Below are 25475 nucleotides of genomic sequence, written 5' to 3'. Positions count from 1 at the left end.
ATCTGTATGCGCATGGTGACTGATAATAGGCATGCCTACAACCCCTGCTTTTATTGCTGTAATTTATAATCTTTTCCTTCTTTGGGTTGGCAATATGGCTCCCTTATATCTTCCTGCCAGCTCTCTGGGGAAATTGTCAAACTCTCTCCCAAACTAGTTCAGTCCTGTTCCCTTTCTGCTTCGCCCAAATATGCATATTCTAGCCCAGCCTCTCCAAACCTGGGGAAGCCATTGGCCATGTGGGCTTGGAATGATGGGAGTTGCAATCCAACGTATGTGAAGGGCACCAGGATGGGGAAGGCTGCTGTAGCCCATCCTCAGGATTTGGGCCAAACTGTGACTCCTCCCTTCCCTGATGTATGCAATATATTCTCAGGAATGCCATCCAAAATGCTTTTTTAAAGCTATTTGTGACCCCTTCGCACATATCTGTGGGGCTCAACACTCTTGCTCACAGAAATTAGTGGAGTGGAAAATGCGCTGATTTTTCTCTCTTGTTTTCAAATATTCAGTGACACGCCCATAACAAAATATTTGGGGGGAAAGAAAAAAAAATTCATTAGGACTTCATTAGAAACAAAAGACTCTGCCTGTAGAGTTGTTTTGAATTTTCTTCTGAAGACTACTAAAAGAGAGAGATTATTCCCACAAATGAAATCAGCTTTTGACCTTTTTGTGTGCTTCCTTTATGCCTAAATATCTGAGGCAAACAGCAGGGGAAGCTCTCTTTTTAGGCATCGGAACCACCATATGCTTTTAATCTTCAGACTATGTGACCTTACTTGGAAAAGACCAGGATGTCCAATCAGTCAGCACTCTAATTTGAAGAATCCACATCCAAACACAAACACATTTGTTGTGTGTGATAAGAGCTGTCAGCACAGCAACAGGAAGTGTGTCGCTTGAACCTTGTTCACGGCTAACCCTGAAAGGGAACAGAGTGTTGTTTTCCACCGATAGACACCATGGCTAACCAGCTGCTCCTCATTCTGATCTTCACTTCTCTGTTGTGTCTCCTGAAGTCAGAAAGAAACGGTGAGTGAGTCTTAATAATTGCCTCTTCTCTCTCTCTCTCCCTCCTTCTGCAATTTGTTTCATTTCTTTCGAATAAGAAATATTCCTCTTGTGTCAGGATGAATGCAGATCATATTAGGAAATATCTTCTCTGAAAGGAGCTCGATCTTGTATTTTATTTATTTCTTTATTTAATATATATCTTTGCCGCCTTTCAAGACCATGGCCTTGACAAAAACAGCTTACAACATAAATCAGTGAACTACCATAAATTTAAGCAATTTTAAAATAAGCCACTTAAAAATTCCTGTGCACATACACAGTGTGTGAATCGGTTACTTTCTTATTGCAGTACACTAAGCAAGCAGTTTCCAGCTAAAGGGGTGTGTGTGTGGTTTAAAGAAAGAAGCACCCAAGAATACTATTCTGTCTGTGAAATGGATGGTAGAAATATTTCCTCTCTCAGCCATGGGGGGAGAGACAGAAAATGATACATACAACTGTGGAGATAGCCCTTCTTATCAGAAAGAAATATTTCTATTTCACTCAGAAGGGATAGGAAATAACATACCCACAATATTGGTTGCTATGGTTCCCATCATAGGAAGATGACTCAGTAATAATGTGGTAACTTGGCTTTTTGAAAGAAGAAACAAATTAAAAAGAACATGACACAGAAAAAAGAATAACAATGGAATAGAGAGGGATAATGGAAGAAATGCACCCAGGCAGAGGTGGCGGGAGGGCTATGCCCACTAGGCTAGGGCCCCAAATCTTTGCTTTTGGGTCCCGAACCTCTGGGAGGCCATCTGCCTGCTGTGACCACCACTGCTGCCTTCCTTCCCGGCATCAGCAAACTCGCCCAAAGCCTCATGAGATTTTGATTTCAGGTGAGATCTTGCAAGACTTCCTGACAAAATCAGGACATCCAGATGACATCTTGCAAGATGCCGGGTGGGATCCTCAGAGCCAGGAAGGAAGAAAATGCTGGCGGCTGCTTCAGAGAGCCCCACTGACTTTTCTGTTGCTACAGCAAATGCCGTGACAGGACAGCGGCTGGCGGGGCTCTCAAGGGCACCCACTGGAGGAGGAGGAGGAGGAGGCAAAGCAGCCACTAGGCTCATTAAGGAAATTGGAAGCCACTGCAGTTACCAAATAGCAAAATTTAAAAGGAATATTACCCCTTGTTATCATCCTTTCTCTTCAGTTTATAATACATGTGTGAACCACTGAGTTTGGAGGCCTCTGTGTATGAAAAGTTGAATAAAAAACAATAGAGTTGGTGGATTAGATCTTGCAGGGTTTACTGATCTGAAGCAATGACCCTCACCAAAGATAAATGTTTTACAAAAACACCACCAAAGGCGTGAACATTGAACATTGCTGAGAATGAGTAAAATGCAAAGTAAAAACCCAAGATATGCCAGTAAAGAGCAAGCAATGTTTAAAGAGATGAGATACAAAGCTAGGAACTGTCACCTGTTCCTTGTGGATGAATTCAAACTACTTTAAAGGGTCTGGAGCAGTTCTCCTATGAGGAAAGGTTATAACCTCTAGGATTGTTTAGCTTAGAGAAAAGGCAAATGGGGGGAGATTTGATAGAGGTGTACAAAATTATGCATGGTGTTGAGAAAGTGGATAGGGAGACATTTTTCTCCCTCTCATAATACTAGAACCCAGTGTAGTCATTCCATGAAGCTGAGTGGGGGTAGATTCAGGAGAGAGAAAAGGAAGTACTTCTTCACACAGTGTATAGTTAAACTATGAAATTCACTTCCACAAGATGTAGTGATGACCAGAAATGTGGATGGCTTTCAATGGGGATTGGAGAAATTCACAGAGGAGAAGGCTGTCAACGGCTACTAGTCCTGATGGCTCTAGGCTACCTCCAGTATCAGAGGCAGTATGCCTACGTACACCAGTTGCTGGGAACAAAGATGCAGAGGGGGGTGTTCTTGCACTCATGTCCTGCTTGTGGGTTTCCCGTGGGCAGCTGGTGGGCCACTGTGTGAACAGAATGCTGGACTAGATGGACCCTCAACCTGAGCCAGCAGGGCTCTTCCTATGTTATTATGCAGCTGCTGCAAATGATCAGCCATGAATTCACGTGTGCATTATCGATATACTGCTTGCTTCTACTCTTATCAGTCACACCGAAGAATTAAAAGTTAGTAAATGCATACGGGATATGCTCTTTAGTGAGTCTGGCTAACACAGAAGACATTGCATTGTTGTTGCTGTAGTCAAATAAGAAGATATAGACAAGGTTACTTTTCAAGCTTTTTTTTTTTTTTAATTGTGTCTCTGAGTATTTCACTTGGATGAGCGTGAGCAAGTTTTGGTACATAAGAGCTGTGATCCTTGCAGAAAGGGAAGCTTAAACACTGAGCACTTTGATTACCTTTCTCATCTCCTTATTAATTATACGTAAGTAATAATCCACAGCTAGGAAGAGTCAAATTGGCAAAACTAGAGTCTCTGGTGGCATGACTTTGGAGCATTTGCAACAATTGTATGCAACTGAAATTTGCAGTGCAATCCTATGCATGTCTACTCAGAAGTAAGCCTCTCTGAATTCAGTACAGCTCGCTCCCAGGAATGTGTGTATATGCGTGCATCCATATTTGCTTTTGTTCGGAGGGGGATGTCTTCCTTATTTGCTTTTCTTCAGGGTGGAGGACCTCGCTCTTTTATTGCTGTGTTAAAGATAACCTGATGTAATTTCTGCAGCTAGCTGGGATTGTTTTATTTTTTCCCCATGCCCTCTTGTGCTGGTTGGTGGGAGTTGTGGTCCAGAACATGTGCCACCTCTCTTTAAACCTGCCTGGGTTGTCAGAGATTATACTTCTTTTCCTTCTTAAAAATCTGCTTGTGGGGAGGGATGGATCTTTGGTGCAGTCAGAATTTGTGCCATGCTTACTTCTGAGCAATCCAGTCCTTTTGGCCTTAGAGTAGGCATTTAGAAGATGGATTTATTTTTTATACTGTGTGTGCTGCTTCTTGCTGTTGTTCTGAGGTTTGGAGAGTGGGATGCCCATGTAAAGTGACGTATGTTTGGATGCTCAGAAACTGCTGGCCATGCTTACCAGAACTTTGGGTGTTTTTGTGTGTGGCTCTGGGATTATTATTATTAATATTATTATCATTATCATCAGCATCAGCAGTATCATAGAATCATAGAATAGTAGGGTTGGAAGGGGTCTATAAGACCACTGAGTCCAACCCCCTGCTCAATGCGGCATCAGCATCAGCATTGTCACCATCACCTCTGTGTCCCATTTTGCAGTGGGTTGCTCCTGAGTGCCAAACGCTGCTTTTCTGTGTGGCTTTGAGAATATAATCATCATCACCATCATTTTGTGTGGCTGTGTGGATTATCCTCCACTGTTTTGCATTCATGATCTCAAAGCAGTGAGGATGCTCCTGTCAAAAGATGGATTTTGGATGGTGTGCAATGGCTTGCTTCTGGTGGAGCAGGATAATATTCTATGGGTCAGCCCTTTACCTCTCGTGACCCCCTGGCCCCACCTCTCATGATCCCTTGGCCTGGCCTCTTGTGACCCATCCTCTGCCCCATGCCTGAGACCCAGATCTTTTAGGTACCTAGCACTGCCCCTGCATCCAAGCAGTGAAAAGGAAGAAAGGCATCTATGATAGGGAGGAAATCTTTATATTTTGCAGATCAGTTAGGTAAATTTAAGATAGGAAACTGTCAAACTGCTTGTGCTCCTGAGCACTCCAAAACTTACGAACAGTGTAACTTCATAACAACTTCAGGTGTAGTACAACAATACAACAAGGCCTCACTGGCATCCTGTGATGAGGTTTGTAGGGAAGTTGCTAACATTTTAGCTCCGTTCTTATATTTTTGGCAAAAGCCATTTAGGATTTCTCAGTGTTTTAATACCCTGCTAGTAAACACATGTTTTTGGCATGAAAGTATATCACTCTAATTACATGGTGGCAGACCAATTTCATCCATTTCTGACAATCAGCAAAAAAGTTATAGTTGTTGTTGATTTCCAGTTATAGTCAATGGGAGATCTGGATTTGGCCCCCAAGTTGAATCGGGCAGTCTCCAAATCAGTCCCAGATGAATCAGGCTGTTTTCCTACTTGGGGTCCGAACCAAAACTTGTGGTCAGTGCACACCCCTCCATGAAACAAAACTCATCATGTGAATCTGGGCCATCCTAAAGACATTTAGGGTGCCATCCTATGCATGTTTAAACAGAACAAAGGTGCTACCGTTCCCAGCATCCCCCAGCCAACGTGCACAGAATTGCAGCTTTGTTCATCACAGTGAAGGGAGAAAGAGGGTTGCCCAAACTCCCTGCAGTGTAGACAGGGTCAAATAATTACTTGGTAGACTACCACCACCCCTTTATGTCCAGCTCTGCTTATGCCAGGGGATTCTCAGAACTTTCAGGACACACCTGGGCAAAGAAATAAGGGTCGAAGCTGCCACCCTCTACTGAAGCCTCAAAGCAAGAAACTTTACCCAGTAGTAATCAGCTGAAGCAGAGGTTGCTGAATTTAGTACTGAGATTTACCTGGAAGGAAGCTCACACACAACTCTAGAAGCAGGGGAAGTTTATTTACATTGAGGAAGAAAAAGGCGTAAGGGAAAGTTATAGAAGAAACAAAGAGAACCTTTGGAACAGTAATCCTGGCAAAATTAAGAAAGAAATAGCTAAGCCTGTCCTATACATTATCTAAGAATGGGTCTCCTCATAGGAAAAGGCCCAGTCCAGAATCCAAGAACTCACAAACCTTGGCACAGGTAGGTGGAGAAAACTGGGCAGCTCCCAGCCTCTCCTTTTTACCCTCAGGCTCTTGACAATTCCAAGCAGATCTTTGATAACCAATCACCAGCTGACTTCAGCAGCGTCCCAATACCCTATGCAGGAGGGGGGAAGTTTCCAGAGGAACACAGCTGAGATTATTCATCCCAATTAACTGAGTTGGTTCACACATCACACTAAGCCACCCTGTGAATTAGCCCCCATGGATTGGTTGTTCACTTGCTAACCTGACAGATGATTGGACTTGCCGCAGCTTGTTTCCCCACTCATTCCCCTTGGTCCTCCTGTTGGCTCCAACATGAAAAATAAGCCGCCCTGCAGAAACCATGCCAGGTTTGCACAACATGACAACCCACCATCGGTGATCAGCCATGGTGGATTGTCATGTTGTGCAAACCAGGTCTTACTCTGGCCTTGAAGGCCAGGGCTGCCAGGGCTATCTTGAGATAATAGCCCCACCGGTGGTTGCATCACAGTGTGCTGTTTCAGCTGTGCCAGATAGAGAAGTCTCACAGTCAAGGTACAGAAAGCAAATGGAGTTCTTGACATGATCTCACAGTCAAGAGTACAGTAAGAACATGGGGTTCTTGACAATTATTTAATGGTTCATTAGCTTTAGACATGTTTTGAAAGACATTACATGTCCATATGATATTTTTCCTTTTTCTTCTTTGTTCAGTATTCTTATCAGATAAAAATGCAAGCACATTTTTGAAAAGAACAAGGCGAGCTAATTCAATTTTTGAGGAATTGAAGAAAGGAAATATTGAAAGAGAGTGTCATGAGGAGACGTGTTCAAAAGAAGAAGCAAGAGAAGCCTTTGAAGACCAGGAGAAAACTGTAAGGACAAACTGGCTACTGGGTGTCCTTTGTCTTAATACACTGGATTACTTCTGCTGTTCTTTTTGTCAGTCCCTTGGAGCCAGATTGGACAGTATAAAAACAAGAATTCCAAGCACGCCTTCACAATGGAATTGTCAACTGTGTGTAACACCTCAGCCCTATTCAGGCATCCTGATTCTGTGTAGCATAAACACACCAGTGTTTACTAGCTCCACCCTCTCCGTCGTTGCTTTTGTCACCTTGGACTTGTTGAAGGCAACCTTCTGAGGAGGAGAGCCTCCTGTATCCATGGAGGCTGTCCATGCTATTCCGAACGCTGATTTTCCAACTCTTCTCTTCAGAAATTTGGCCTCCACACGTAGAGGGCAATTAACGTGATGGTGGTGGGGGCGGGGCTAGCTGCTCCCTCTCCTCATGTGTTTATACAGGATCAGAATGCCTGAATAGGGCTCTTGTCAGTCCTGCTTCTCTCCACTGTTCTCTCCATTTGCTTCTGCTGTCACCTCCTGTTCTCTCCTTCTTTCCTGTTGCCCACAACTTACTCCTCCACTGCCAGCTGGGGAACACTGGACCACTGGGCATTTTCCCTCACTTTCCCTAGGCAGAGCAGAGGAGTGGGGCAGGAGAAGAGGCAGTGATAATAAAAATGGGAGCAAACAGGAATGGACAAGGGACAAGATGGTGGCCTGTTCATGTATGTCTTGACAGTACTGCTGCGAAGATGGACTCAGAGCCTTGTTAGCCTTGTTTTTATATTGCATCTATCGACAGCCTGAAATGGTACGATTTTTCCATGTTATATATTGCTTGCTTCTGCTTCTGCCACATCTATGAGTCATCCTTAACCATCTGCTCAAAACCAGAAATGCTAAACTACTGGTAGTCTACAGGTGGTGACAGGAAAAATCTGGAACAAGAAGAGTCCCACAGCTTGTCTTGGTCCAAGTCATGCGATATAGTGTCCCGGTTACCCTACGCTCCTTTTCTTTTCCTGCATAATACATAATTGTCAACTCAACTAAATGTAATAATTTTTTTCCCAATACTGTCAGTGCTGGATATGGAACTGTGAATATATACACAGCTGAATAGAATTTTGCTGGAACTTCACAACGTACTGTTTGTCAAATCAGTTCTGGGGCTTTAAGCAACTACAGTATACTAGAGGGCATATAGCAGCTTTCCACCAACATGGTGCCCCCTCGATTTCTAGACTACAATTCACATCAGCCCCAGCCAGCATTGCTAGTGGTCAAGGACAGTGGAAGCTGGTGGCTCGGATGTCAGTGGGGTGGTGAATCCACCCTGGGTTTCAGTCAGAATCTGTCAGAACTCTAAAGGAGCTATCCAGGGTACTTCCACACCTTGGATTCCACCTCTAGCATTCTAACTGGTTCTGACTACAACCCAGAGTGGATTTACCACCCCACTGACATCAGAGCCACCAGTCTCCACTGGTCAAGGATGATGGGAGTTGTAATCCAAAACATCTGCAGGGCACCACATTGGGGAACTTCTGTAGGGGGAAGGGATGGTGCTGTGCAGATCTTGATAATCTTTTGTAAGGCTGCCTGTACCACTAAATCCTACCATCGACGAACAAGCTAGTTATCATGATTAGTGTTCCCTCATAAGTTGTGGGCAGCAACATTTAGGGTAATTCCTTCAGGCATCAGCAATGGTCCAGTAGAACATTGCTCTTTAACTGGATCATTGCACTAGGTTAATGATGTGACTCTTATTATCAAAGGACCATCCATAACGTTTATTGTGCATCGGGAAGAAAGGGAAGTGGTAGCAAAGTTATAACCAAGAGGGGCTTGGTGGTTGGCTAAAAAATGGAGCAAAGCGTGGCTGAGAGGGGAGAGGTTTTAAAAAAATACCTTTAAAATTATGGTGTACTTTCTGGATAGTCAATAAAGGATTATAGTAGATTATCTTACTTTTTTAATATTCTCTTGTGTGATTTTAATCTTGTTAGATTAAAGTTAATCTAACTTTAAATTAGAATTTACCACCATTACTAAACACTGTCATTTTTTTTTAATCTTTAGGAGGAGTTCTGGAATGTTTATGTGGGTAAGAGATTAACACAGTTTTCCCCCTCCAAATATTTCTTTTAAATAAATTTGATTAATTAAGATTTAAAACTCAGTCAGTTAAATTCATAGCAACCTGGAGTTGTGCTGGTGGTCAAGAAATTACAGCCCCATTTTTTAGTATCTCACATTCACTCACCCTAGTAGAAAGTCTGTCCAGGGACACTAAATTGTATATGTTCCCTTGTTTGTTCTCTCTCCCCCTCCCTCTCTCTCTCTCCCCCTCCCTCCCTCTCTCTCTCCCTCCCTCCCTCTCTCTCTCCCTCTCTCCCTCCCTCCCTCTCTCTCTCCCTCTCTCTCCTTGTCTCACTAATACTGTGAATGGCTGATTAATTTATATGGCACCGTCAACATACATGGTGATTCAGAGAACAATATAAGGGGGAAGAAACTGGTCACTGCTGCAAAGAGCTTACAATTAAATTTTGGCAGAGTGGGGGAGATAATATTGGGAAGGTAAGGAGCAAGGCTAACAAGGAAATACAGTATACTTTTGTAAAGCTACATGTATATTTTCAAATGATTATAGCAGCTCTTTACATAGAGCTGTGAACTGGGTCAGGAGCTTACGATCAGGGTTTTGTAGCAGGTATGAAAGGTGAAGGCTGACTTCCATAGTACTACTGCAGGGGCATGTTACACATATCCACAGTAATTGTGCTCCTTAACAACCCAATCCAAACCTCACCACATGGAAGCAAGTACTATTCAATCAAACTTATTTCTGCATCATGTGCAGGATTGGGACATAAGGGAAGTTTATCTATCCTGGCTCAATAGCAAAACTAAAAAGATCCACACCACAGCCTGACTCTTAAGTGGTAGGATGCTATTCACATTGTTTCATTGTCCTCATTTGTCCACAGAACTGGGTCTACGTTTGACTGCTGGGCAAATGCAATACTATACATGAAGTTAGCATTGATCTGCTGTGCCCAAAGAAAGTAGTACAACAGCAGGCTGGGTATTTGCATATGGACACCAGCTCTGTGCAGAATATGCAACTGGCAAAGCTGATGGATCCAGTCTTGGAGCATTTCTACACGAGGCTTTTATCATGCACCTTTACCAGGACATCTACTTCTGGATTCTTTTCGGGATTAAGATCGGCTCCTTTACATACATTTTTTCCCCAAGGATTTTCTTTCTCTGCCTTTCTATATGTTCCATTATACAAGCACTAGGTGGCACTGTGGTATAGCAGAATTGTGCAATTGCATGGGGCTTTATAACACCATTCAGAAAAAATGGCACACTTCCCTTGTTAGGAAAAAACACACAATAATGGTTGCAAAGCACGAGAGAGGCCTGGAGGATGATGGTGTCATGTAAAGGACCTGCAAACTATCATGAGTAAGCAATCATGAGTACACAATAAAGGCCTCATGTAGAAACACCCTTGATTCCTGGTCAAGTTCACTATAATAGTTCCCCAGCAGTATAAAAAGTGACTCCCAGTACATTCATATTTTTATTCTTAGCACATAAATATCTTAACGTCCTGTATTATAAAACCTAATTATTCTTTTTTCATACTAGATGGGAACCAGTGTGAGCAAAGCCCTTGCCAATATGGTGGAACATGCAGAGATGGAATTGGTAGCTATACCTGCACATGTCTAACTGGCTATCACGGGACAAACTGTGAATATTGTAAGTTTGTGTTTTAACTGTAAAAGAACAGTAACTCTTAGGCTGAGATAGGGCTTGTTTCCCCTATTCGGATGCCTCAGAATAGCTTTGTCCGTAACGTGTACAGCGGTGGTGGGGAACAGGAAGCAGACATGGCCAGCCCTATCAGTTCTCCAGTTCTTCTGCCTTTTCCCCTGCCATGACATCTGCAGGTCCTGAGACTTTCTGCGCTGGCCACAGAGTTGAAGAGGAAGTTCTGTTTCAAAGACAAGCAGGGCACAAGAGCGTTCCCAGATGTATCGCATGGGCATTTCAAGACGCATGGATGGTATCCACAGTTTGTGTGAAACGCTGCTAGTATCAGGGCTGGCCCTCTCATTAGGCAAAGTGAAGCAGTCACCTCAGATGACAGATGCTGGGAGACGGCAACAAGTTGTTGGAGAACAGGCCTGTGTGCCATGCAGCTTGCCTTGCAGCCTGTTAGCTTGCCACCTTCAAGTGCAGCGGAGGATGCTGCTCCATCATCAGTGTTGATCCATCTGCCAGTCCAGCCAGCTTTTGTACCTGGAATGGACGGGGGCACCATCTTGTTCTTCAGCGCAGGCAGCAAGATGTCTTGGGCCAGCCTGACTAGTAATGCCATCATTTGTACAAACAGCAGTCAGGCGTGCTGTGTTGATTGTCAGGGGCTAGCCATGTTAGTCTGTTGCAGCAAAACAACAAAAAGTTGTGCGGCACCTTAAAGACAAGCATATTTCTTATGGCATAAGCATTCATGGACTTGAGCCCACTTCATCTGACGCATGAAGTGTTAACCTCAGCTGGCAGAGTGTGTATGTGTGTGTGTGTGTGTGTATATGTGTGTGTACATACACATACACACACACGTCTACACTACACACACAATGCAGGGTGAACAGTGAGGTCAAATGGCAAGGACATGCAGAAAGTACAGTTCAACTGAAGCTTATATGTACACAAAATCCTCACAATGACCATTCATAACAGCAATAACTAGTGATGACGCTAGTTAATTTAAATAAATAATTATATACACACATCCATATAAGGCAGGATCCTCCTCATGTAGTTAGTTCACACCGGTAGTGAGACAGGAAACCTCCATTTCTGTGCATGCCCAAACAGAGACAAATCTCTTGATCAGCTCTAATTCCCTTTGAAGTTCCTTTCTAGGAGAGTGGCAACTTTTAAGTCATCAGTGGAACAACCTGGGAGATTGTAACATTCTTCCACTGATCTCTGAATATGGGCATTTCTAATGACAAATTGATATCCATTAATTCTTTTGCTTAGGGACTGATCTGCTTGTCCTATATAGAATGTAGAAGGCATTGGTGGCAGCTGATAGCATATGTCATGCTGGAAGATAAGCCAGTAAATGAACCCTTGCAGTTGAAACTGATATTTTTAGATCCTGGATCTAATATATACACCAATATCTCCCACAAAGATGGACTACAAAACATGGTTTGTTAGCACAGCTGGGTTCAGACAACACAACCACCCACAGTTCAACAACAACGCACACTCGAGGTTATCATGTTGTGTGAACCCAGCCAATATGTTGGAGTGATTTTAGCTAAGAACTGTAGGTGATAAGCTCATGCTCTGCAATTTTGTCCTTTGGGTCTGTCCTGTAGTAGATTGTTTTTGGAAACTGCCCTTGAATCTATCCGGATGAAGGGTGCTATATAAATGTTGTAAATGAAATCAATAAATTCCTGGATGCCACTTTGGCCTTGATCAGGTTTTTCACTTCATTGGATGGATACTGTAGTCTAAGAAATGCCTGATGTAAACCTTGACACAGTGAATCCGGCATGCGATTAGCTGGAACAACTACAGTTGTATTATGGGGCTTGGTTATAAACAAGGGATATGGTGGTGTGTTCTGGGCGGCAGTTAAAAGCATCAGGGCTGGGCCCAGGTTTGCAGGCCCCGGGCAAAGTGCCCTTAGTGGACATTGCATGGCCGGACTAGGCTCAGCAATTCTGGCAGGTATGGCAGTGGTCCAGCAGCGGCACTGTCAGGGGTGTTGGGTCCACTTAGCTGGACTTGCCAGCACCACCGTTCAAATTTCCCCACAATGCAGTGCTGTATGTATATGTGTATATGCATCATTGCATCATGGGGGAATTACAATAGAGATGCCAGCAAGTTCAGTCATAGTGGCCTTGGAGCTTCTTTCAGCACAATTTTTTCTTAATGGATGGCCCAGACCACACCTGACATCAGCACAGGGTCCCCTGTTAGAACCCCAGCATTTTGCTGAGGATGCTATGTGCTGGCACTGGGCCTCAACAGATCTAGCTGTCTTTGGTTTTCCTGTGTAAAATAGTGCTTATGTCTATCGTATTGTTGTCCAGTGCTGTCTAGAACCTGTAACTTGGATTGGTCTAGGCTCAGGTTGATGTTGGTGGAGTGAAAGTTGTTGAAATCCTGGTGGAATTTCTCAAGGGCCCCATCACCAAGAGTCCAGAAGATGTCTTCACTGTATTTCAGGAAGAGAGAAACATTTTGGGGATAGGAGGTGAGAAAATATTCTAAACCAGCTATGAGTATGTTGTCATGCTATGGAGCCACGATGGTGCCATTGACCTGAAGGAACATCTGTCCTGCTCAAACTTGAAGTAACTGTAGGTGAGGACAAAGTGGCAACATGTGTTGGCCAGAGGTGCTGCATCACCATCAGGAATAATATTCTTGATGGCTTGTAGCGCTGTCCCAGGAGGCTGTTCCAAGTGGTCTGGAGCCTGAACAGTCCAGTTGATCCGGAACCACTGGAGCATTCTAAGGCCTCCTGTGTGTCCTTGGCAAGGCACTTTGCGGATAAAATTGATTGGATCAGGAGTGTTATACCGTGCACCATGGATACAGTTAGAGAGCGAGAGGCGGCCTGTGGCAAACCGGTTTTGTGGGATCAGTTCCAGCTTCTTCCTTCTGATGAAGTGGACAAGGTGCTTTCATCTGTAAAGCTGACCAATTGCTTACTTGATCCCTGCCCATCTTGGCTCATTATGAGCTGCAGAGAGAGGCTGGGTGAGGGGATCAGGGTGGTGGTGAACGCCTCCCTTGAGGAGGGAGTGATGCCATCACCCGTCAAGGAGACAGTGATAAATTCGCTCTTTAAAAAGCCCTCCTTGGAGCCCCAAGTCCCGAACAACTTTCTCCCAGTTTCGAATCTGCCATTTTGGGGCAAGGTGATTGAGCAGGTGGTGGGGATGCAGTTGAAGGCACACTTGGAAGAAGCCGATTATCTAGATCCATTTCAATTGGGCTTCAGGCCTGGGCATGGGACAGAAAAGGCCTTGGTCGCCTTGGTGGATGATATGAGGAGGGCTCTGGATAGGGGCAAATGTTCCTTCCTTGTTCTCCTCGACCTCTCAGCGGCTTTTGATACCATTGACCACGGTATCCTCCTGGACCACCTGGAGGGGTTGGGCATTGGAGACACCATATTACGGTAGTTCCAGTCCTTCCTCTCCGGCAGGTACCAGAGGGTAGCACTGGGAGAGGAAATTTTGGATCCATGGCCATTCACTTGTGGGGGGCCACATGGTTCCATCCTCTCCTCAATGCTATTTAACATCTATGTGAAGCTGCCAGGGCTGTCATCAGGAGGTTCGGGGTGCAGTATCATCAATATGCAGATGACACACAGCTCTACCTCTCGTTCAAATCTTCACCAAGGTTGGCCATAGAATCCCTGTCCAAATGTCTGGAGACAGGGAGTGGCTGGATGGGGGGGAATAAGCTGAAGCTGAACCCTGACAAGACCGAGGTACTTTTGGTGGGAGACAAGAGGAGGTTGGGGGATGTCGACCTGGTGTTGAATGGGGTACGGCTACCCTTGAAAGAACAGGTCCGCAGCCTGGGGGTCATTTTAGATGCCCAGCTGTCCATGGAGGCTCAGGTGTCAGTTGTGAGCCAGGCAGCGCTGTACCAACTCCATCTGATATGGTGGCTGCACCCTACCTTCCCGACTATCTGCTCCCATCGGTAGTACATGCTCTGGTCTCCTCTCATCTAGACTACTGTAATGCGTTGTACATGGGGTTAAACTTGAAGACGATTCGGAAGCTGCAGCTGATGCAGAATGTGGTGGCTCGCCTGATTAAAGGCAGCCACTGGTGTGATCACATTACTCCGGTGCTAAAGGAGTTGCACTGGTTACCAGTTGTTTTCCGGGCCAGATTCAAGGTGTTGGTTCAGACGTTTAAAACCCTATATGGTTCCAGCCCAGCCTATCTCAAGGAGCACCTCCAGCAACAGCAGACAGGCTGCTCAACAAGATCAGGCTGCTTGGATGGCCTTCTCTCTGTCCCATCAGCCAGGTCAGCTAGGCTGGTGAGGATGAGGGAGAGGGCCTTCTCTGTGGTGGCCCCCACTCTGTGGAACTCTGTCCCTAGGGAACTCTGCCATGCCCCCTCTTTAATGAGCTTCCACCAAGCACTGAAAACATGGTTGTTCAGGCAGGCATGGTGGGTTAGGGTATTTTTAGAAATACGATGTTTTAATGTGAAATTTTATTGTTTTAAACTGTTGTACTATTGTACATCACCCAGAGTGGCCGGGTGACTGGCCAGATGGGCAATTAAGAAATGTAATAGATAGATAGATAGATAGATAGATAGATAGATAGATAGATAGATAGATAGATAGATAGTAGTCCATCTTTGTGGGAGATGTTGGTGTATATATTTGCAAACCTTTAAGGTGCCACAAAAGTCTTGGTTGATTTTGAGGAGACAATGGTGAAGTCAGCTTTGCCTCTGTAATGGGAATTCACTGAAAATCAAGTCCTCTTTAGCAGCTATCTCTGCAGAGCCAGTGGCCGCACCAGATGTTCCGCTGCCACCCCCCAGAATGAGAGATCCCACAGGAGCCTAAATGCTGCCCTTTGAGGGGTCCTTCCTTTATGAGGAAGAATGCCTGTACATTTTGGGGCCTGGGCAGTTCTCAGGAGAGGGTGCCAAACCGATCTCTCATTCTGGGAGCCCTCCCAGGGTGAGAAATTAGGCCAGTGGCCTCTCCAGAGAACTTACCTGCCCGATCTCTTGCTGCACCCTCTCTTAAAGGGAGAGGTTGGGCAGGTAGCCTCTCTGAAGAACCCACCCGTCTGATGTCTCACTTCAGGAGAGGACAAAGTATGAGAGATGGGAGGGGGGCTGCTGCTCCAAGGAGCCCAGCTCTCCTGCTGTGGCATTTGCCACAGTGAGCGAGTGGGGCTGCAGCAGCAGTGCCCACAGGGGCCTTTCATGGGATGGCGGGGAGCACGTTCCATCACATCTCCCAATCTGCCACCTGAGCTGAGGATTCACCTTGCCTCATGGGGGGACTCGCCCTGTGCCGGGTCAAACAGCAACTTATTTGTTTCTCTTTTTTATCTGTTGCTGGGGCTATCTTGAAGGCGGGCTGCAGGAATTGGGGAGGTTTAATCCAGTTATGATTTTACACATAATCCTTACACATACACTCACACACACAACTATATGGCTTGGAGAAAAATTGGCACCAGTTAAGGTCTTTTTGGAAGCCCTATAGCCATGCTGTTATTCAGTCATTAAGTCGTGTCCGACTCTTTGTGACCCCATGGTCCATAGCACGCCAGGCCTTCCTGTCCTCTGCTCTCTCCCGGAGTGTGCTCAAGTTCATATTCATTGCATCGTTGATGCCATCTACCCAAAATATTTGAGCTTCAGCTTCAGTATCTGTCCTTCCAATGAGCACTCAGGGTTGATTCCCTTTAGGATGGACTGATTTGACCTCCTTGCAGTCCAGGGGACTTGTAAGAGTCTTCTCCAGCACCACAGTTTGAAAGCATCAATTCTTCGGCGCTCAGCCTCCCTTATAGTCCAGCTCTCACAGCCATATGTTACTACTGGGAAAACCATAGCTTTGATTAGACGGATCTTTGTCAGCAAGGTGATGTCTCTGCTTCTTACTATGCTGTCTAGGTTGGCCATAGCTTTCCTCCCAAGGAGCAAGCGTCTTTTAATTTCATGGCTACAGTCACCGTCTGCGGTGATCTTGGAGCCCAAGAAAATAAAATCTGTCACTGCTTCCATTTCTTCCCCTTCTATATGCCAGGAAGTGATGGTGCCAGATGCCATGATCTTCGTTTTTTTAATGTTGAGTTTCAAACCATCTTTTGCACTCTCCTATTTCATCCTCAACAAGAGGCTCTTTAGATCCTCTTCGCTTTCTGCCATTAGGGTGGTATCATCTGTGTATCTGAGGTTGTTGATAATTCTCCCAGCAATCTTAATTCCGACCTGTGATTCATCCAACCCGGCATTTCTCATGATGTACTCTGCATACAAGTTAAATAAGCAGGGTGACAATATGCATCCTTGTTGTACTCCTTTCCCAATTTTGAACCAATCGATTGTTCCATGTCCAGTTCTTACTGTTGCTTCTTGACCCTCGTACAGGTTTCTCAGGGGACAGGTAAGGTGGTCTGGTACTCCCATCTCTTTAAGAATTCGCCAGAGTTTGTTGTGATCCACACAATCAAAGGCTTTAGCGTAGTCAATGAAGCAGAAATAGACGTTTTTCTGGAATTCTCTTGCTTTCTCCACGATCCAGCGAATGTTGGTGATTTGATCTCTAGTTCCTCTGCCTCTTCAAAACCCCGCTTGTACTTCCAGTAGTTCTCGATTCACATACTGCTGAAGCCTAGCTTGTAGGATTTTGAGCATCACCTTGCTGGCATGTGAAATGAGCGCAATTGTACGGTAGTTTGAACACTCTTTGGCATTGCCCTTCTTTGGAATTGGAATGTAAGCTGACCTTTTCCAGTCTTGTGGCCACTGTTGAGTGTTTCAAATGTGTTGGCATATTGAGTGCAGCACTTTAACAGCATCATCTTTTAGGATTTTAAATAGCTCAGCTGGAATACTGTCATCTCCGCTAGCTTTGTTGTTAGTAATGCTTCCTAAGGCCCACTTGACTTCACTCTCGAGGATCTCCGGCTCAAGTTCAGTGACCGCACTATCATGGCTATCAGGGACATTAAGGTCTTTCCTGTATAGTTCTTCTGTGTATTCTTTCCACCTCTTCTTAATCTCATCTGCTTCTGTTAGGTCCCTGCCTTCTTTGTCCTTTATCATGCCCATCTTTGCACAAAATGTTCCCTTGAGATCTCCGATTTTCTTGAAAAGTTCTCTAGTCTTTCCCATTCTATTGTTTTCCTCAATTTCTTTGCATTGTTCATTTAAGAAGGCCTTCTTGTTTCTCCTTGCTATTCTCTGGAACTCTGCATTCAGTTGGATATGTCTTCCCCTTCTCCCTTGCTTTTCGCTTCCCTTCCTTCCTCAGCTACTTGTAAAGCCTCATCAGACAGCCACTTGGCTTTCTCGCATTTCTTTTTCTTTGGGATGGATTGAGTTGCTGCCTTCTGAACAATGTTATGGACCTCCATCCATAGTTCCTCAGGCACTCTGTCTATGAGGTCTAATCCCTTCAATCTATTCCTCACCTTCACTGTGTATTCATAAGGGATATGATTTAGGTCATACCTGAATGGTTTAGTGGTTTTCCTTATGTTCTTCAATTTAAGCCGGAATTTTGCAACAAGAAGCTCATGATCTGAGCCACAGTCAGCTCCAGGTCTTGTTTTTTACTGACTGTATAGACCTTCTCCATCTTTGGCTGCAAAGGACATAATCAATCTGATTTCGATAGTGACCATCTGGCTATGTCCATGTGTAGAGTTGCCTCTTGTGCTGTTGGAAAAGAGTGTTTGCTATGATCAGCACGTTCTCTTGGCAAAACGGTATTAGCCTTTGTCTTGCTTCATTCTGTACACCAAGGCTATGCTTGCCTGTTATCCTGGTGATTTCTTGACATCCTACTTTAGCATTCCAATCCCCTATGATGAAGAGGACATCTTTTTTTGGTGTTAGTTCTAGTGTTGTAGGTCTTCATAGAACCAATCAACCTCAGCTTCTTCGGCCTCAGTGGTTGGGGCATAGACTTGAATTAATGTAATGTTGAATGGTTTGCCAGTTCTCAGTAAAATTATATCTGAAGAGGGAACGCTTAAACCGCCACTTCCTGTGCACTGAGATCCCAATAAAAATCAGACCCCAACTGTCAAAAAAATTAAAAATCAAGACATAGTTGCTAGCTATGTCTTTAAACATAGCTTTACCTTCCCTGTCTGTCAACAATTGCCCCATTTATCCAGTGACAGAGCGAGGGCTCAAACACTAGAGAAGACATGAGAATCAGCCCTTGAAGGGGGTTACATACGAGAGGGCAACAGCTCTGCCCCTCCTTTACAATGTTATCTTTGCCTGCAGATCATGTATTTCTTTCTTTTCAGTGCTAATATGTATTTGTCGCTTATACAGCAATACTAAAAACCTGCAAATTGAACAATGGTGACTGCTGGCACTTCTGCAAACTTGTAGAAAATAATGTTCAGTGCTCCTGTGCTGATGGGTATATTCTGGCAAACAATGGAGAATCCTGCGTTTCTACAGGTATAAATGCTTGTGCTCCCTGGAAGCAACACAAGTTACATTTTATATTGCTTTTAACAAAACTTGCCCATATTTATTACTTTGCATGTATTGCTTGATTTAATGCAGCTGAGATGTAGTTTATTTCTATTTAGATGCATACATTCCAGTTTGATTTAAGGGTCCGACAAAGAGAATTTCTGAATTAAAAGGCACTTGATTTGACCATTTGAGCTGAAGATCCTTTTGGTAGATTATTTCATTTTGATGGGGGGGGGGGTGACATAGGGTTGCATCCAACAATGTCCATGGGGCAAGGTAACAGACACCATTGGTGGAGAAGTTTTCCCTCTTTCTCCCCTCCCCGTGTAGCCTCCTGCATGTCTCCCAGATCTGCTCTGGAGAGTTGGAGGGACCTTGGAGAGCAGATTTTCAGATTGCAAGGAGGCAAGGGAGAGGAGACAAAGGGGATGTTCTGTTGAGCCAGTGGAAGTCTGCTTGTATGATATTGGATATCTTTACTGTTTTCTTAATTTCATCAAATGTAAAAGTTTCAATAAAGAGAACAAATAAATAGTCAGATATTTACAGTGCACTACTATATATGTTTAAAAGTAAGTGCTGTTGAACTCAGTGAAACTTACTCCCACAAAGTAAGTGTGTTTAGGACTGCAGCCTTGACTGGTTACTCATATCTGTAAATGTAAATGACACACCTCTTCACTAATACACACACGCACACCTCCTTTACTGGTTTCACCTTGATTCTCTGGTCCACAGTTTGTTCCCAGCCTCAAAACCGTCTTGCTGATTCTCCAAGAAAAAAACAACAATAATGGGGGGAATATATTAATCCAGTTATCCTTTTGTTGATCAATATATTTACCCTCTTTTTTCCCTCTTGGTGGCTTATTTTTGGGGAACCCATGTTGCTGGATTTTGCTTGCTGATTCTTAGCCTGCTTTATCTTCTAACTCCCTTCGTCCAAGACAAGGGAAAAAAAATACTTTAGCCATGCATGTGTAAATTGGAAAGGCATAATTTGTCTTAGCTGTGCCACTCAATTTTAACCGCTTGATTATGGTTTTGCAGATGAGTTTCCATGTGGTAAAACTAAAAGCACAAGGACAAAGAGAGAAGCAAATTCACTTGGGCACATTTTCAGTCCTTCTTCCTATGATGATGAAATTCCTGAAGACTTTTTTTATGACGATATCCAGAATGTCACTAGTGCTAGTGACCACCTAGAGCCCCAGGATGAAATATTGAACAAAAAGGAACAAGTTGACCCTGATTCAGACCGTGATACCAGAATAGTTAATGGAACAGACTGCAAATTCGGTGAATGTCCATGGCAGGTAAATTAGTTTCCTTTGCACCTTGTAATGTCACTGGATATATATCCAGTATTTGTTTAACAATTAACATTGTTTTTAACTGCTCCCTTACTTCTACAACCTTTGTATAGAATATGTCACATACCTACCTGTTGGCAGAATTGAATGGCCAGAGAAGGAGACATTACAAAATAATAGTAATCTATTATTTACTATGATAAAATGTGTCTTTCAAGAAAAATGCTTACTCGTACAAACCTGTGTGCATGAATGCTTCTCTTTTCAGGCGCTTCTACTCAATGATGAAGGAGAAGGGTTTTGTGGGGGAACAATTTTGAGCCAAATATATGTGCTTAGCGCAGCTCACTGTATGAATGAAACAAAATTTCTTACAGTTCTTGTAGGTGGGTATTTTCAATTTTTATAATTTATATTAAAAACTATTTAACTACATAGATAGTTTTGTTAGGTGAGCTACACGGAAACAGTCAGGAATTGTTTTTACCATTGTCTCTTTTTTATCCTAAAAATATTGGCAGTTGCATCTTACATGTATAGGGACAGTGCACATTATCAAACAAGCCACCGTGGCTGAAATAAAGCAATCAAATTAAGAGTGACACAGTTTGCACAATATCAGGGGCTTAATGTGATTGTGCAAACCGTGTCACTCTTAATCTCTCACCCATATTCGCGTTTTTTAAACTTGGTGTGTGAAGGTACATCACGGATCTCCTGTGAGATTTTTTTAAAAGTAATGGCAGCGGTGAGGTGGCTGAATCAGACGGTAACTGTGTCACTGGAGGGCGATGGAGTTTAACCTGTTCTCCAGTGTGCCAATTATAAGCACCCTCTTGAAATTTCCCTGTGAAGGGAAACTTTATTGTACCTTTATGCATTGCCCCATGGGGCAAACAGCAGCTTCGGAGGAGCAATTTTACTGGGGAAAACAGCACAGGGGGAAAAGAATGATATCCCTCCCACAATGCCATGCCCCCAATCCAATTCAAGGGATGCCCTCAAGTGCATTGCCAATCATGAATTTACCAGCGTTGTGTATAGTTTGGCTCTATGATTCACTACACAATTTTTTCTTAAAGAATTGAATCCATTTTCCAGATACAAAGATAGCCAGACATACAATTCTGAACATGCTTTTAGAGTTGCCACCTTCTTTACATCAAGACCTTTGTGCTTTTTCCCAGCCACAGGCAGACATTCATGAGGTGTAGCTTTTCTGGACTTAAGTAGACACTGCATTAATGACATAGCATGCAGCTGATACAATCTTGTTTATCTTCGTGTAAGTGCATGGGGACTCGATCTAGATCAGGATTACTGCACATAGGCAGGGGAGGTTTAAACCCGCTACCCAGCCAATTTATCCCCCAAATTGGCACTAATGGAGTTTCCCTCTCCCTTCCTAATTTTCACAGGAGGCATGAATTTGGGGAATGACAATGAGCCTTCCAGCTTCAGCGCTTCTATCCTAGTTTCCTATTATGTCCGAACAAGGAAACTATAGTTTAATTTCAGCTTACTGAACAGGATATGAAAACAGGATCAAATTGATAAATAGATATGAACAATGTATTGGCCCAGCATATTATGTATCACATAATAATAACATTGTATTGGTCTCCCACAGGGGAACTGGACACAACAGCAAAATCAACAGGAACACTTCACACTGTGGATAAAGTATATGTACATCATAAATTCGTACGGGAAACGTATGACTATGATATAGCCCTCATAAAGTTAAGGGACCCTATCCAGTTTTCTGAGAATGTGATCCCTGCTTGCCTTCCCACTCCAGACTTTGCTAACCAGATTCTAATGACACAAGACCTGGGTATTGTTAGTGGTTTTGGGCGCATTGTTGAAGGAGGCCGCGTATCCACCACACTTAAAGTAGTTAAACTGCCGTATGTGGATAGGTATATCTGCAAGCTGTCGAGTAATTTCCCAATCACTGAAAATATGTTCTGTGCGGGCTATAATACTGCAGCTCAAGACGCATGCCAGGGAGACAGTGGAGGCCCTCATGTAACTAAATACAAGGACACACACTTTGTTACTGGTGTGATCAGCTGGGGAGAAGGGTGCGCAAAGGAAGGAAAATTTGGAGTTTATACAAGGGTGTCCAAATTCATAGGCTGGATCAGGAGAATAATGCGCCAAAAGTCACAACAGAATAATGTGCCCAAAGCCACAACAGAATAATGAGCCAACAGCCACCAAAAAAATCAAGCATGAGCAGATCTGCTAATACGTCCAAATCATTGAATGGCATATTTTATTCAGACATCTCATTGGTAAATTAAATAAACCATTCTGTTTTGAATGTCCAGTATATTAATTGGATAGCCCAATCCTTCAACATTTCAAAGCCACTGCCACTTCTATGTGCAGAGTTAACTTTGCAGAGTTAACTTAACCTAGCTTGCCCATCCATCTGAGGGCATCCTGCTCTAGCATAAATCCCACCAATGTCTGTACAGCTTAGACTGGGGCAAAGTTCTTCATTTCAACTCTTTTATCATTTGGATTCATAAGGTCCAGAATGGGAACTTTAATCCTTAAGGCCACAGCAATAGGATCCCAGTAAAAGGTGACCTTCCTCCCTTTGTAACACAATCACACACCAATAATATTCAGCCACCAAGAGAGAGATTCAGTCAGTACACTTTTTAAAAATCTGATATCATTAACCAAGGCAAGCATGTCCATATCTGAAACTATGTTCTATTTGAAAGGTGTAAAGCTTTTTGGATTTGTGATTTAAATAATGAAAGGCAGTTTTCTTTAAAGAAGAAAAAAGCTACCTGCATTTGAACAGGCACCATTGCTGAAAATCATAAGATCATGCTAACGTCAGTTAACATTCCCAGTGTATACATTTCAAATTTATAATTTACATTTCACGTCTTCAAAACTTTAGTATATGTTCCCCTAGTTTCGTATTTCGTGTCAGCACAATTAGTGATTTTAATATTGGGGGGCAAGAACCAGGCTCTCTTCACACCTTGGTTTTTTAGCACGATCGTTCTTCTTTAATCACTGGTTTTTGAAGGAGACTTAGATGACGCCGCTGCTCTCCTGCTGCTGTCTCACAACTTCCCTCTTCCTGTGTTATCTGAGAACGGGGAAAACCCAGCATTTTCTGTGCTTGCGATTGAAATCGCCATTTCCCCCCTGTGCATTTCCCCTTTAGTGCTCTGTCCCGCTTTGTGTGGGCGTGAGCTAGGGGGTGTTGCTGGGCGGTGTTGAATAACATTGTCATGATAACAAATGGGGGGGGGACAGGTCCCTGACCGCGCTTCCAGTAACCATTTCCACTTCTCTCCCATCCCACTACGGGCGCTGCACGCGCATCACTGTTTACTCCAGAGGTGCACTGTATCTGTGCCCTCCCAGCCCGGTTTCGTCAATGGTTGCTGCTGCTGCTGCACCTCCTCCTCCAAACAACCTCAACGGCAGGGGCATCTCCTGGTGATTCGAGGACACTCTCGACCTTTTGGAAATCTGCAGCGAGAGCAAAATTCAGGAACAGCTGAGGAGCAGCCACCGGCGGGGGTGGGGGGGAGAAAGCCAGCCACTATCTCCTCACCTAGCCCACCTTACAGTGGTGTTGGGTAGCCAGAATTAGGGTACAGAGCAAAAACAGGGGAGGGGAGAAGCCAGTTGATGGGGGAAGAGCAACAACAGTGCAGGGGAGGGGGAGGCAGCCACTATCTCTTCTCCTAGCACACCTTACAGGGTTGTTGGGTAGCCAGAATAAGGAGGAGGGGAAGCAACAACAGTGCATGGGGCGGGTGGGAACAAGCCAGTGGATGGGAAGGCATAATAAGAGGGGAGAGCAGCCACCGCTGGTGACAGATAAGGAAGGAGGGGATGCAGGAAGAAAGGAAGGCAGGAGGGATAGGCGGAGCATCAAACATATTGCAGGAACCAAGGATTAGTGTGGGGGAGGCAAGGGGCCAGCAGCCACTTTCTGTCCTGATTTTTCCATGCAGCTCCACCCAACCATGAAAAGGAATACAGCAGAGGGAGGCGCTATGAGAGATGCCTGTATACAGGCCAGTCAAAATCCCGGAAAGTATCAGGAATCAAAAGGAACGGTTTGTGGTGGAATAAAATGCCAGGTGTGAAGAGAGCCCCAGCCCCAGCCAAGCATGTAGAATCTTACTGATTTTCACTATGAGCTAAGAACATGCTTAAATTTTCCACTGAAATCAGTGGGGCTTAAAAATATCTAATATTCCAGTGGGAAATGCCTCCATGCCAGCAGTAGAGATGGTGACCACGCAGCCTTCGTATAATGGAATCAATTAAAGTACTTAAAAGCAAAATGATTGGCAGGGTATTATTGCCAATACCTTATTGGCAGGGTATTGCTGGAGGAGGAGGTCTGCCTCCTAGTCACCATTTAATTTCTTTGATGCTAGCTGAGTGCTCCTATGCTGAAGTGATACAGCACATGCTGCTCAGACTCTAGATTTAACAAAAGAAGAACTATTGTGGTAATGCTCATCACCACTGATACTACAGGCAATAACCAATATCTGCCATTCTGTATGGCAATTATAATAACAATTGATGCGCTATTTGGAGAAGATTGATATCCCTGTGATGGGATCTATGCATGTTCAGGCCAGTCCTGCACATGTTTTCTCAGGAGATAAATTCCACTGGGTTTAGTGGGATTTACTCCTAGGTAAGTGTGCATAGGATTGCGGCCCTCATGTGCGAAAAGTAGATTCTGGTATCAAGCTTTTCTGTGCTAATTGGCCCAAAGTGAAGTCAAGGCCACTTCACACAACCAATGTAATATAGTAGTAACGGTGGTGTGATGTAATGAAGTCACTGCAGTTCACTTTTTCACCACTGTCTTGTGAATGTGTGGTGCAGCTCACCACCCTCTGATCAGACACGCATTGTGAAGGAAGTGAGAACTTCACTTCTCCGAGCATTCACAAACATGTGAATGGTCACTATGCCCCCAGCCAGCAAACAGTTTTCCCGGATGGCCACTGTGGGGATAGAATGAGGGTAAGGTTGCAAATCCCCGTGATTCAAAGGGGGTTGACAATATAAATAAATCATCCAAACAGTTACATGATGGTTCTGGAAGAACCTGATGAATGACTCATATATCTTATGTCTCTTCTTTTGCAAATGCTTTGACATTTTTCTGCTTTTCATATTCTGATTTGCACCATATGCAATAATAAAAATGTATTAAACTTTGGAA

The 25475-nt window shown here is 44.0% G+C and overlaps 1 protein-coding gene across 1 annotated transcript; it reads left to right on the top strand.

The window, feature by feature from the left end:
• Nucleotides 1-392: 392 nt before the first annotated feature.
• Nucleotides 393-25475, top strand: LOC146350251 (coagulation factor X-like). Its single transcript, XM_084844573.1, has 8 exons — nucleotides 393-1035; nucleotides 6498-6658; nucleotides 8716-8740; nucleotides 10300-10413; nucleotides 18771-18902; nucleotides 19974-20239; nucleotides 20505-20622; nucleotides 21867-25475. Exons 1-8 carry the CDS (start codon nucleotides 966-968, stop codon nucleotides 22442-22444), a joined length of 1464 nt encoding a protein of 487 aa, XP_084700699.1. The 5' UTR covers nucleotides 393-965; the 3' UTR covers nucleotides 22445-25475.

Source organism: Heloderma suspectum, chromosome 3 (assembly GCF_057233095.1).
Source record: "Heloderma suspectum isolate Gila_16-S chromosome 3, 16-S_ref, whole genome shotgun sequence".
Classification (NCBI taxonomy): domain Eukaryota; kingdom Metazoa; phylum Chordata; class Lepidosauria; order Squamata; family Helodermatidae; genus Heloderma; species Heloderma suspectum.
Note: the sequence above shows the minus strand (reverse complement) of the source record. Positions and strands in the feature narration are given on the sequence as shown.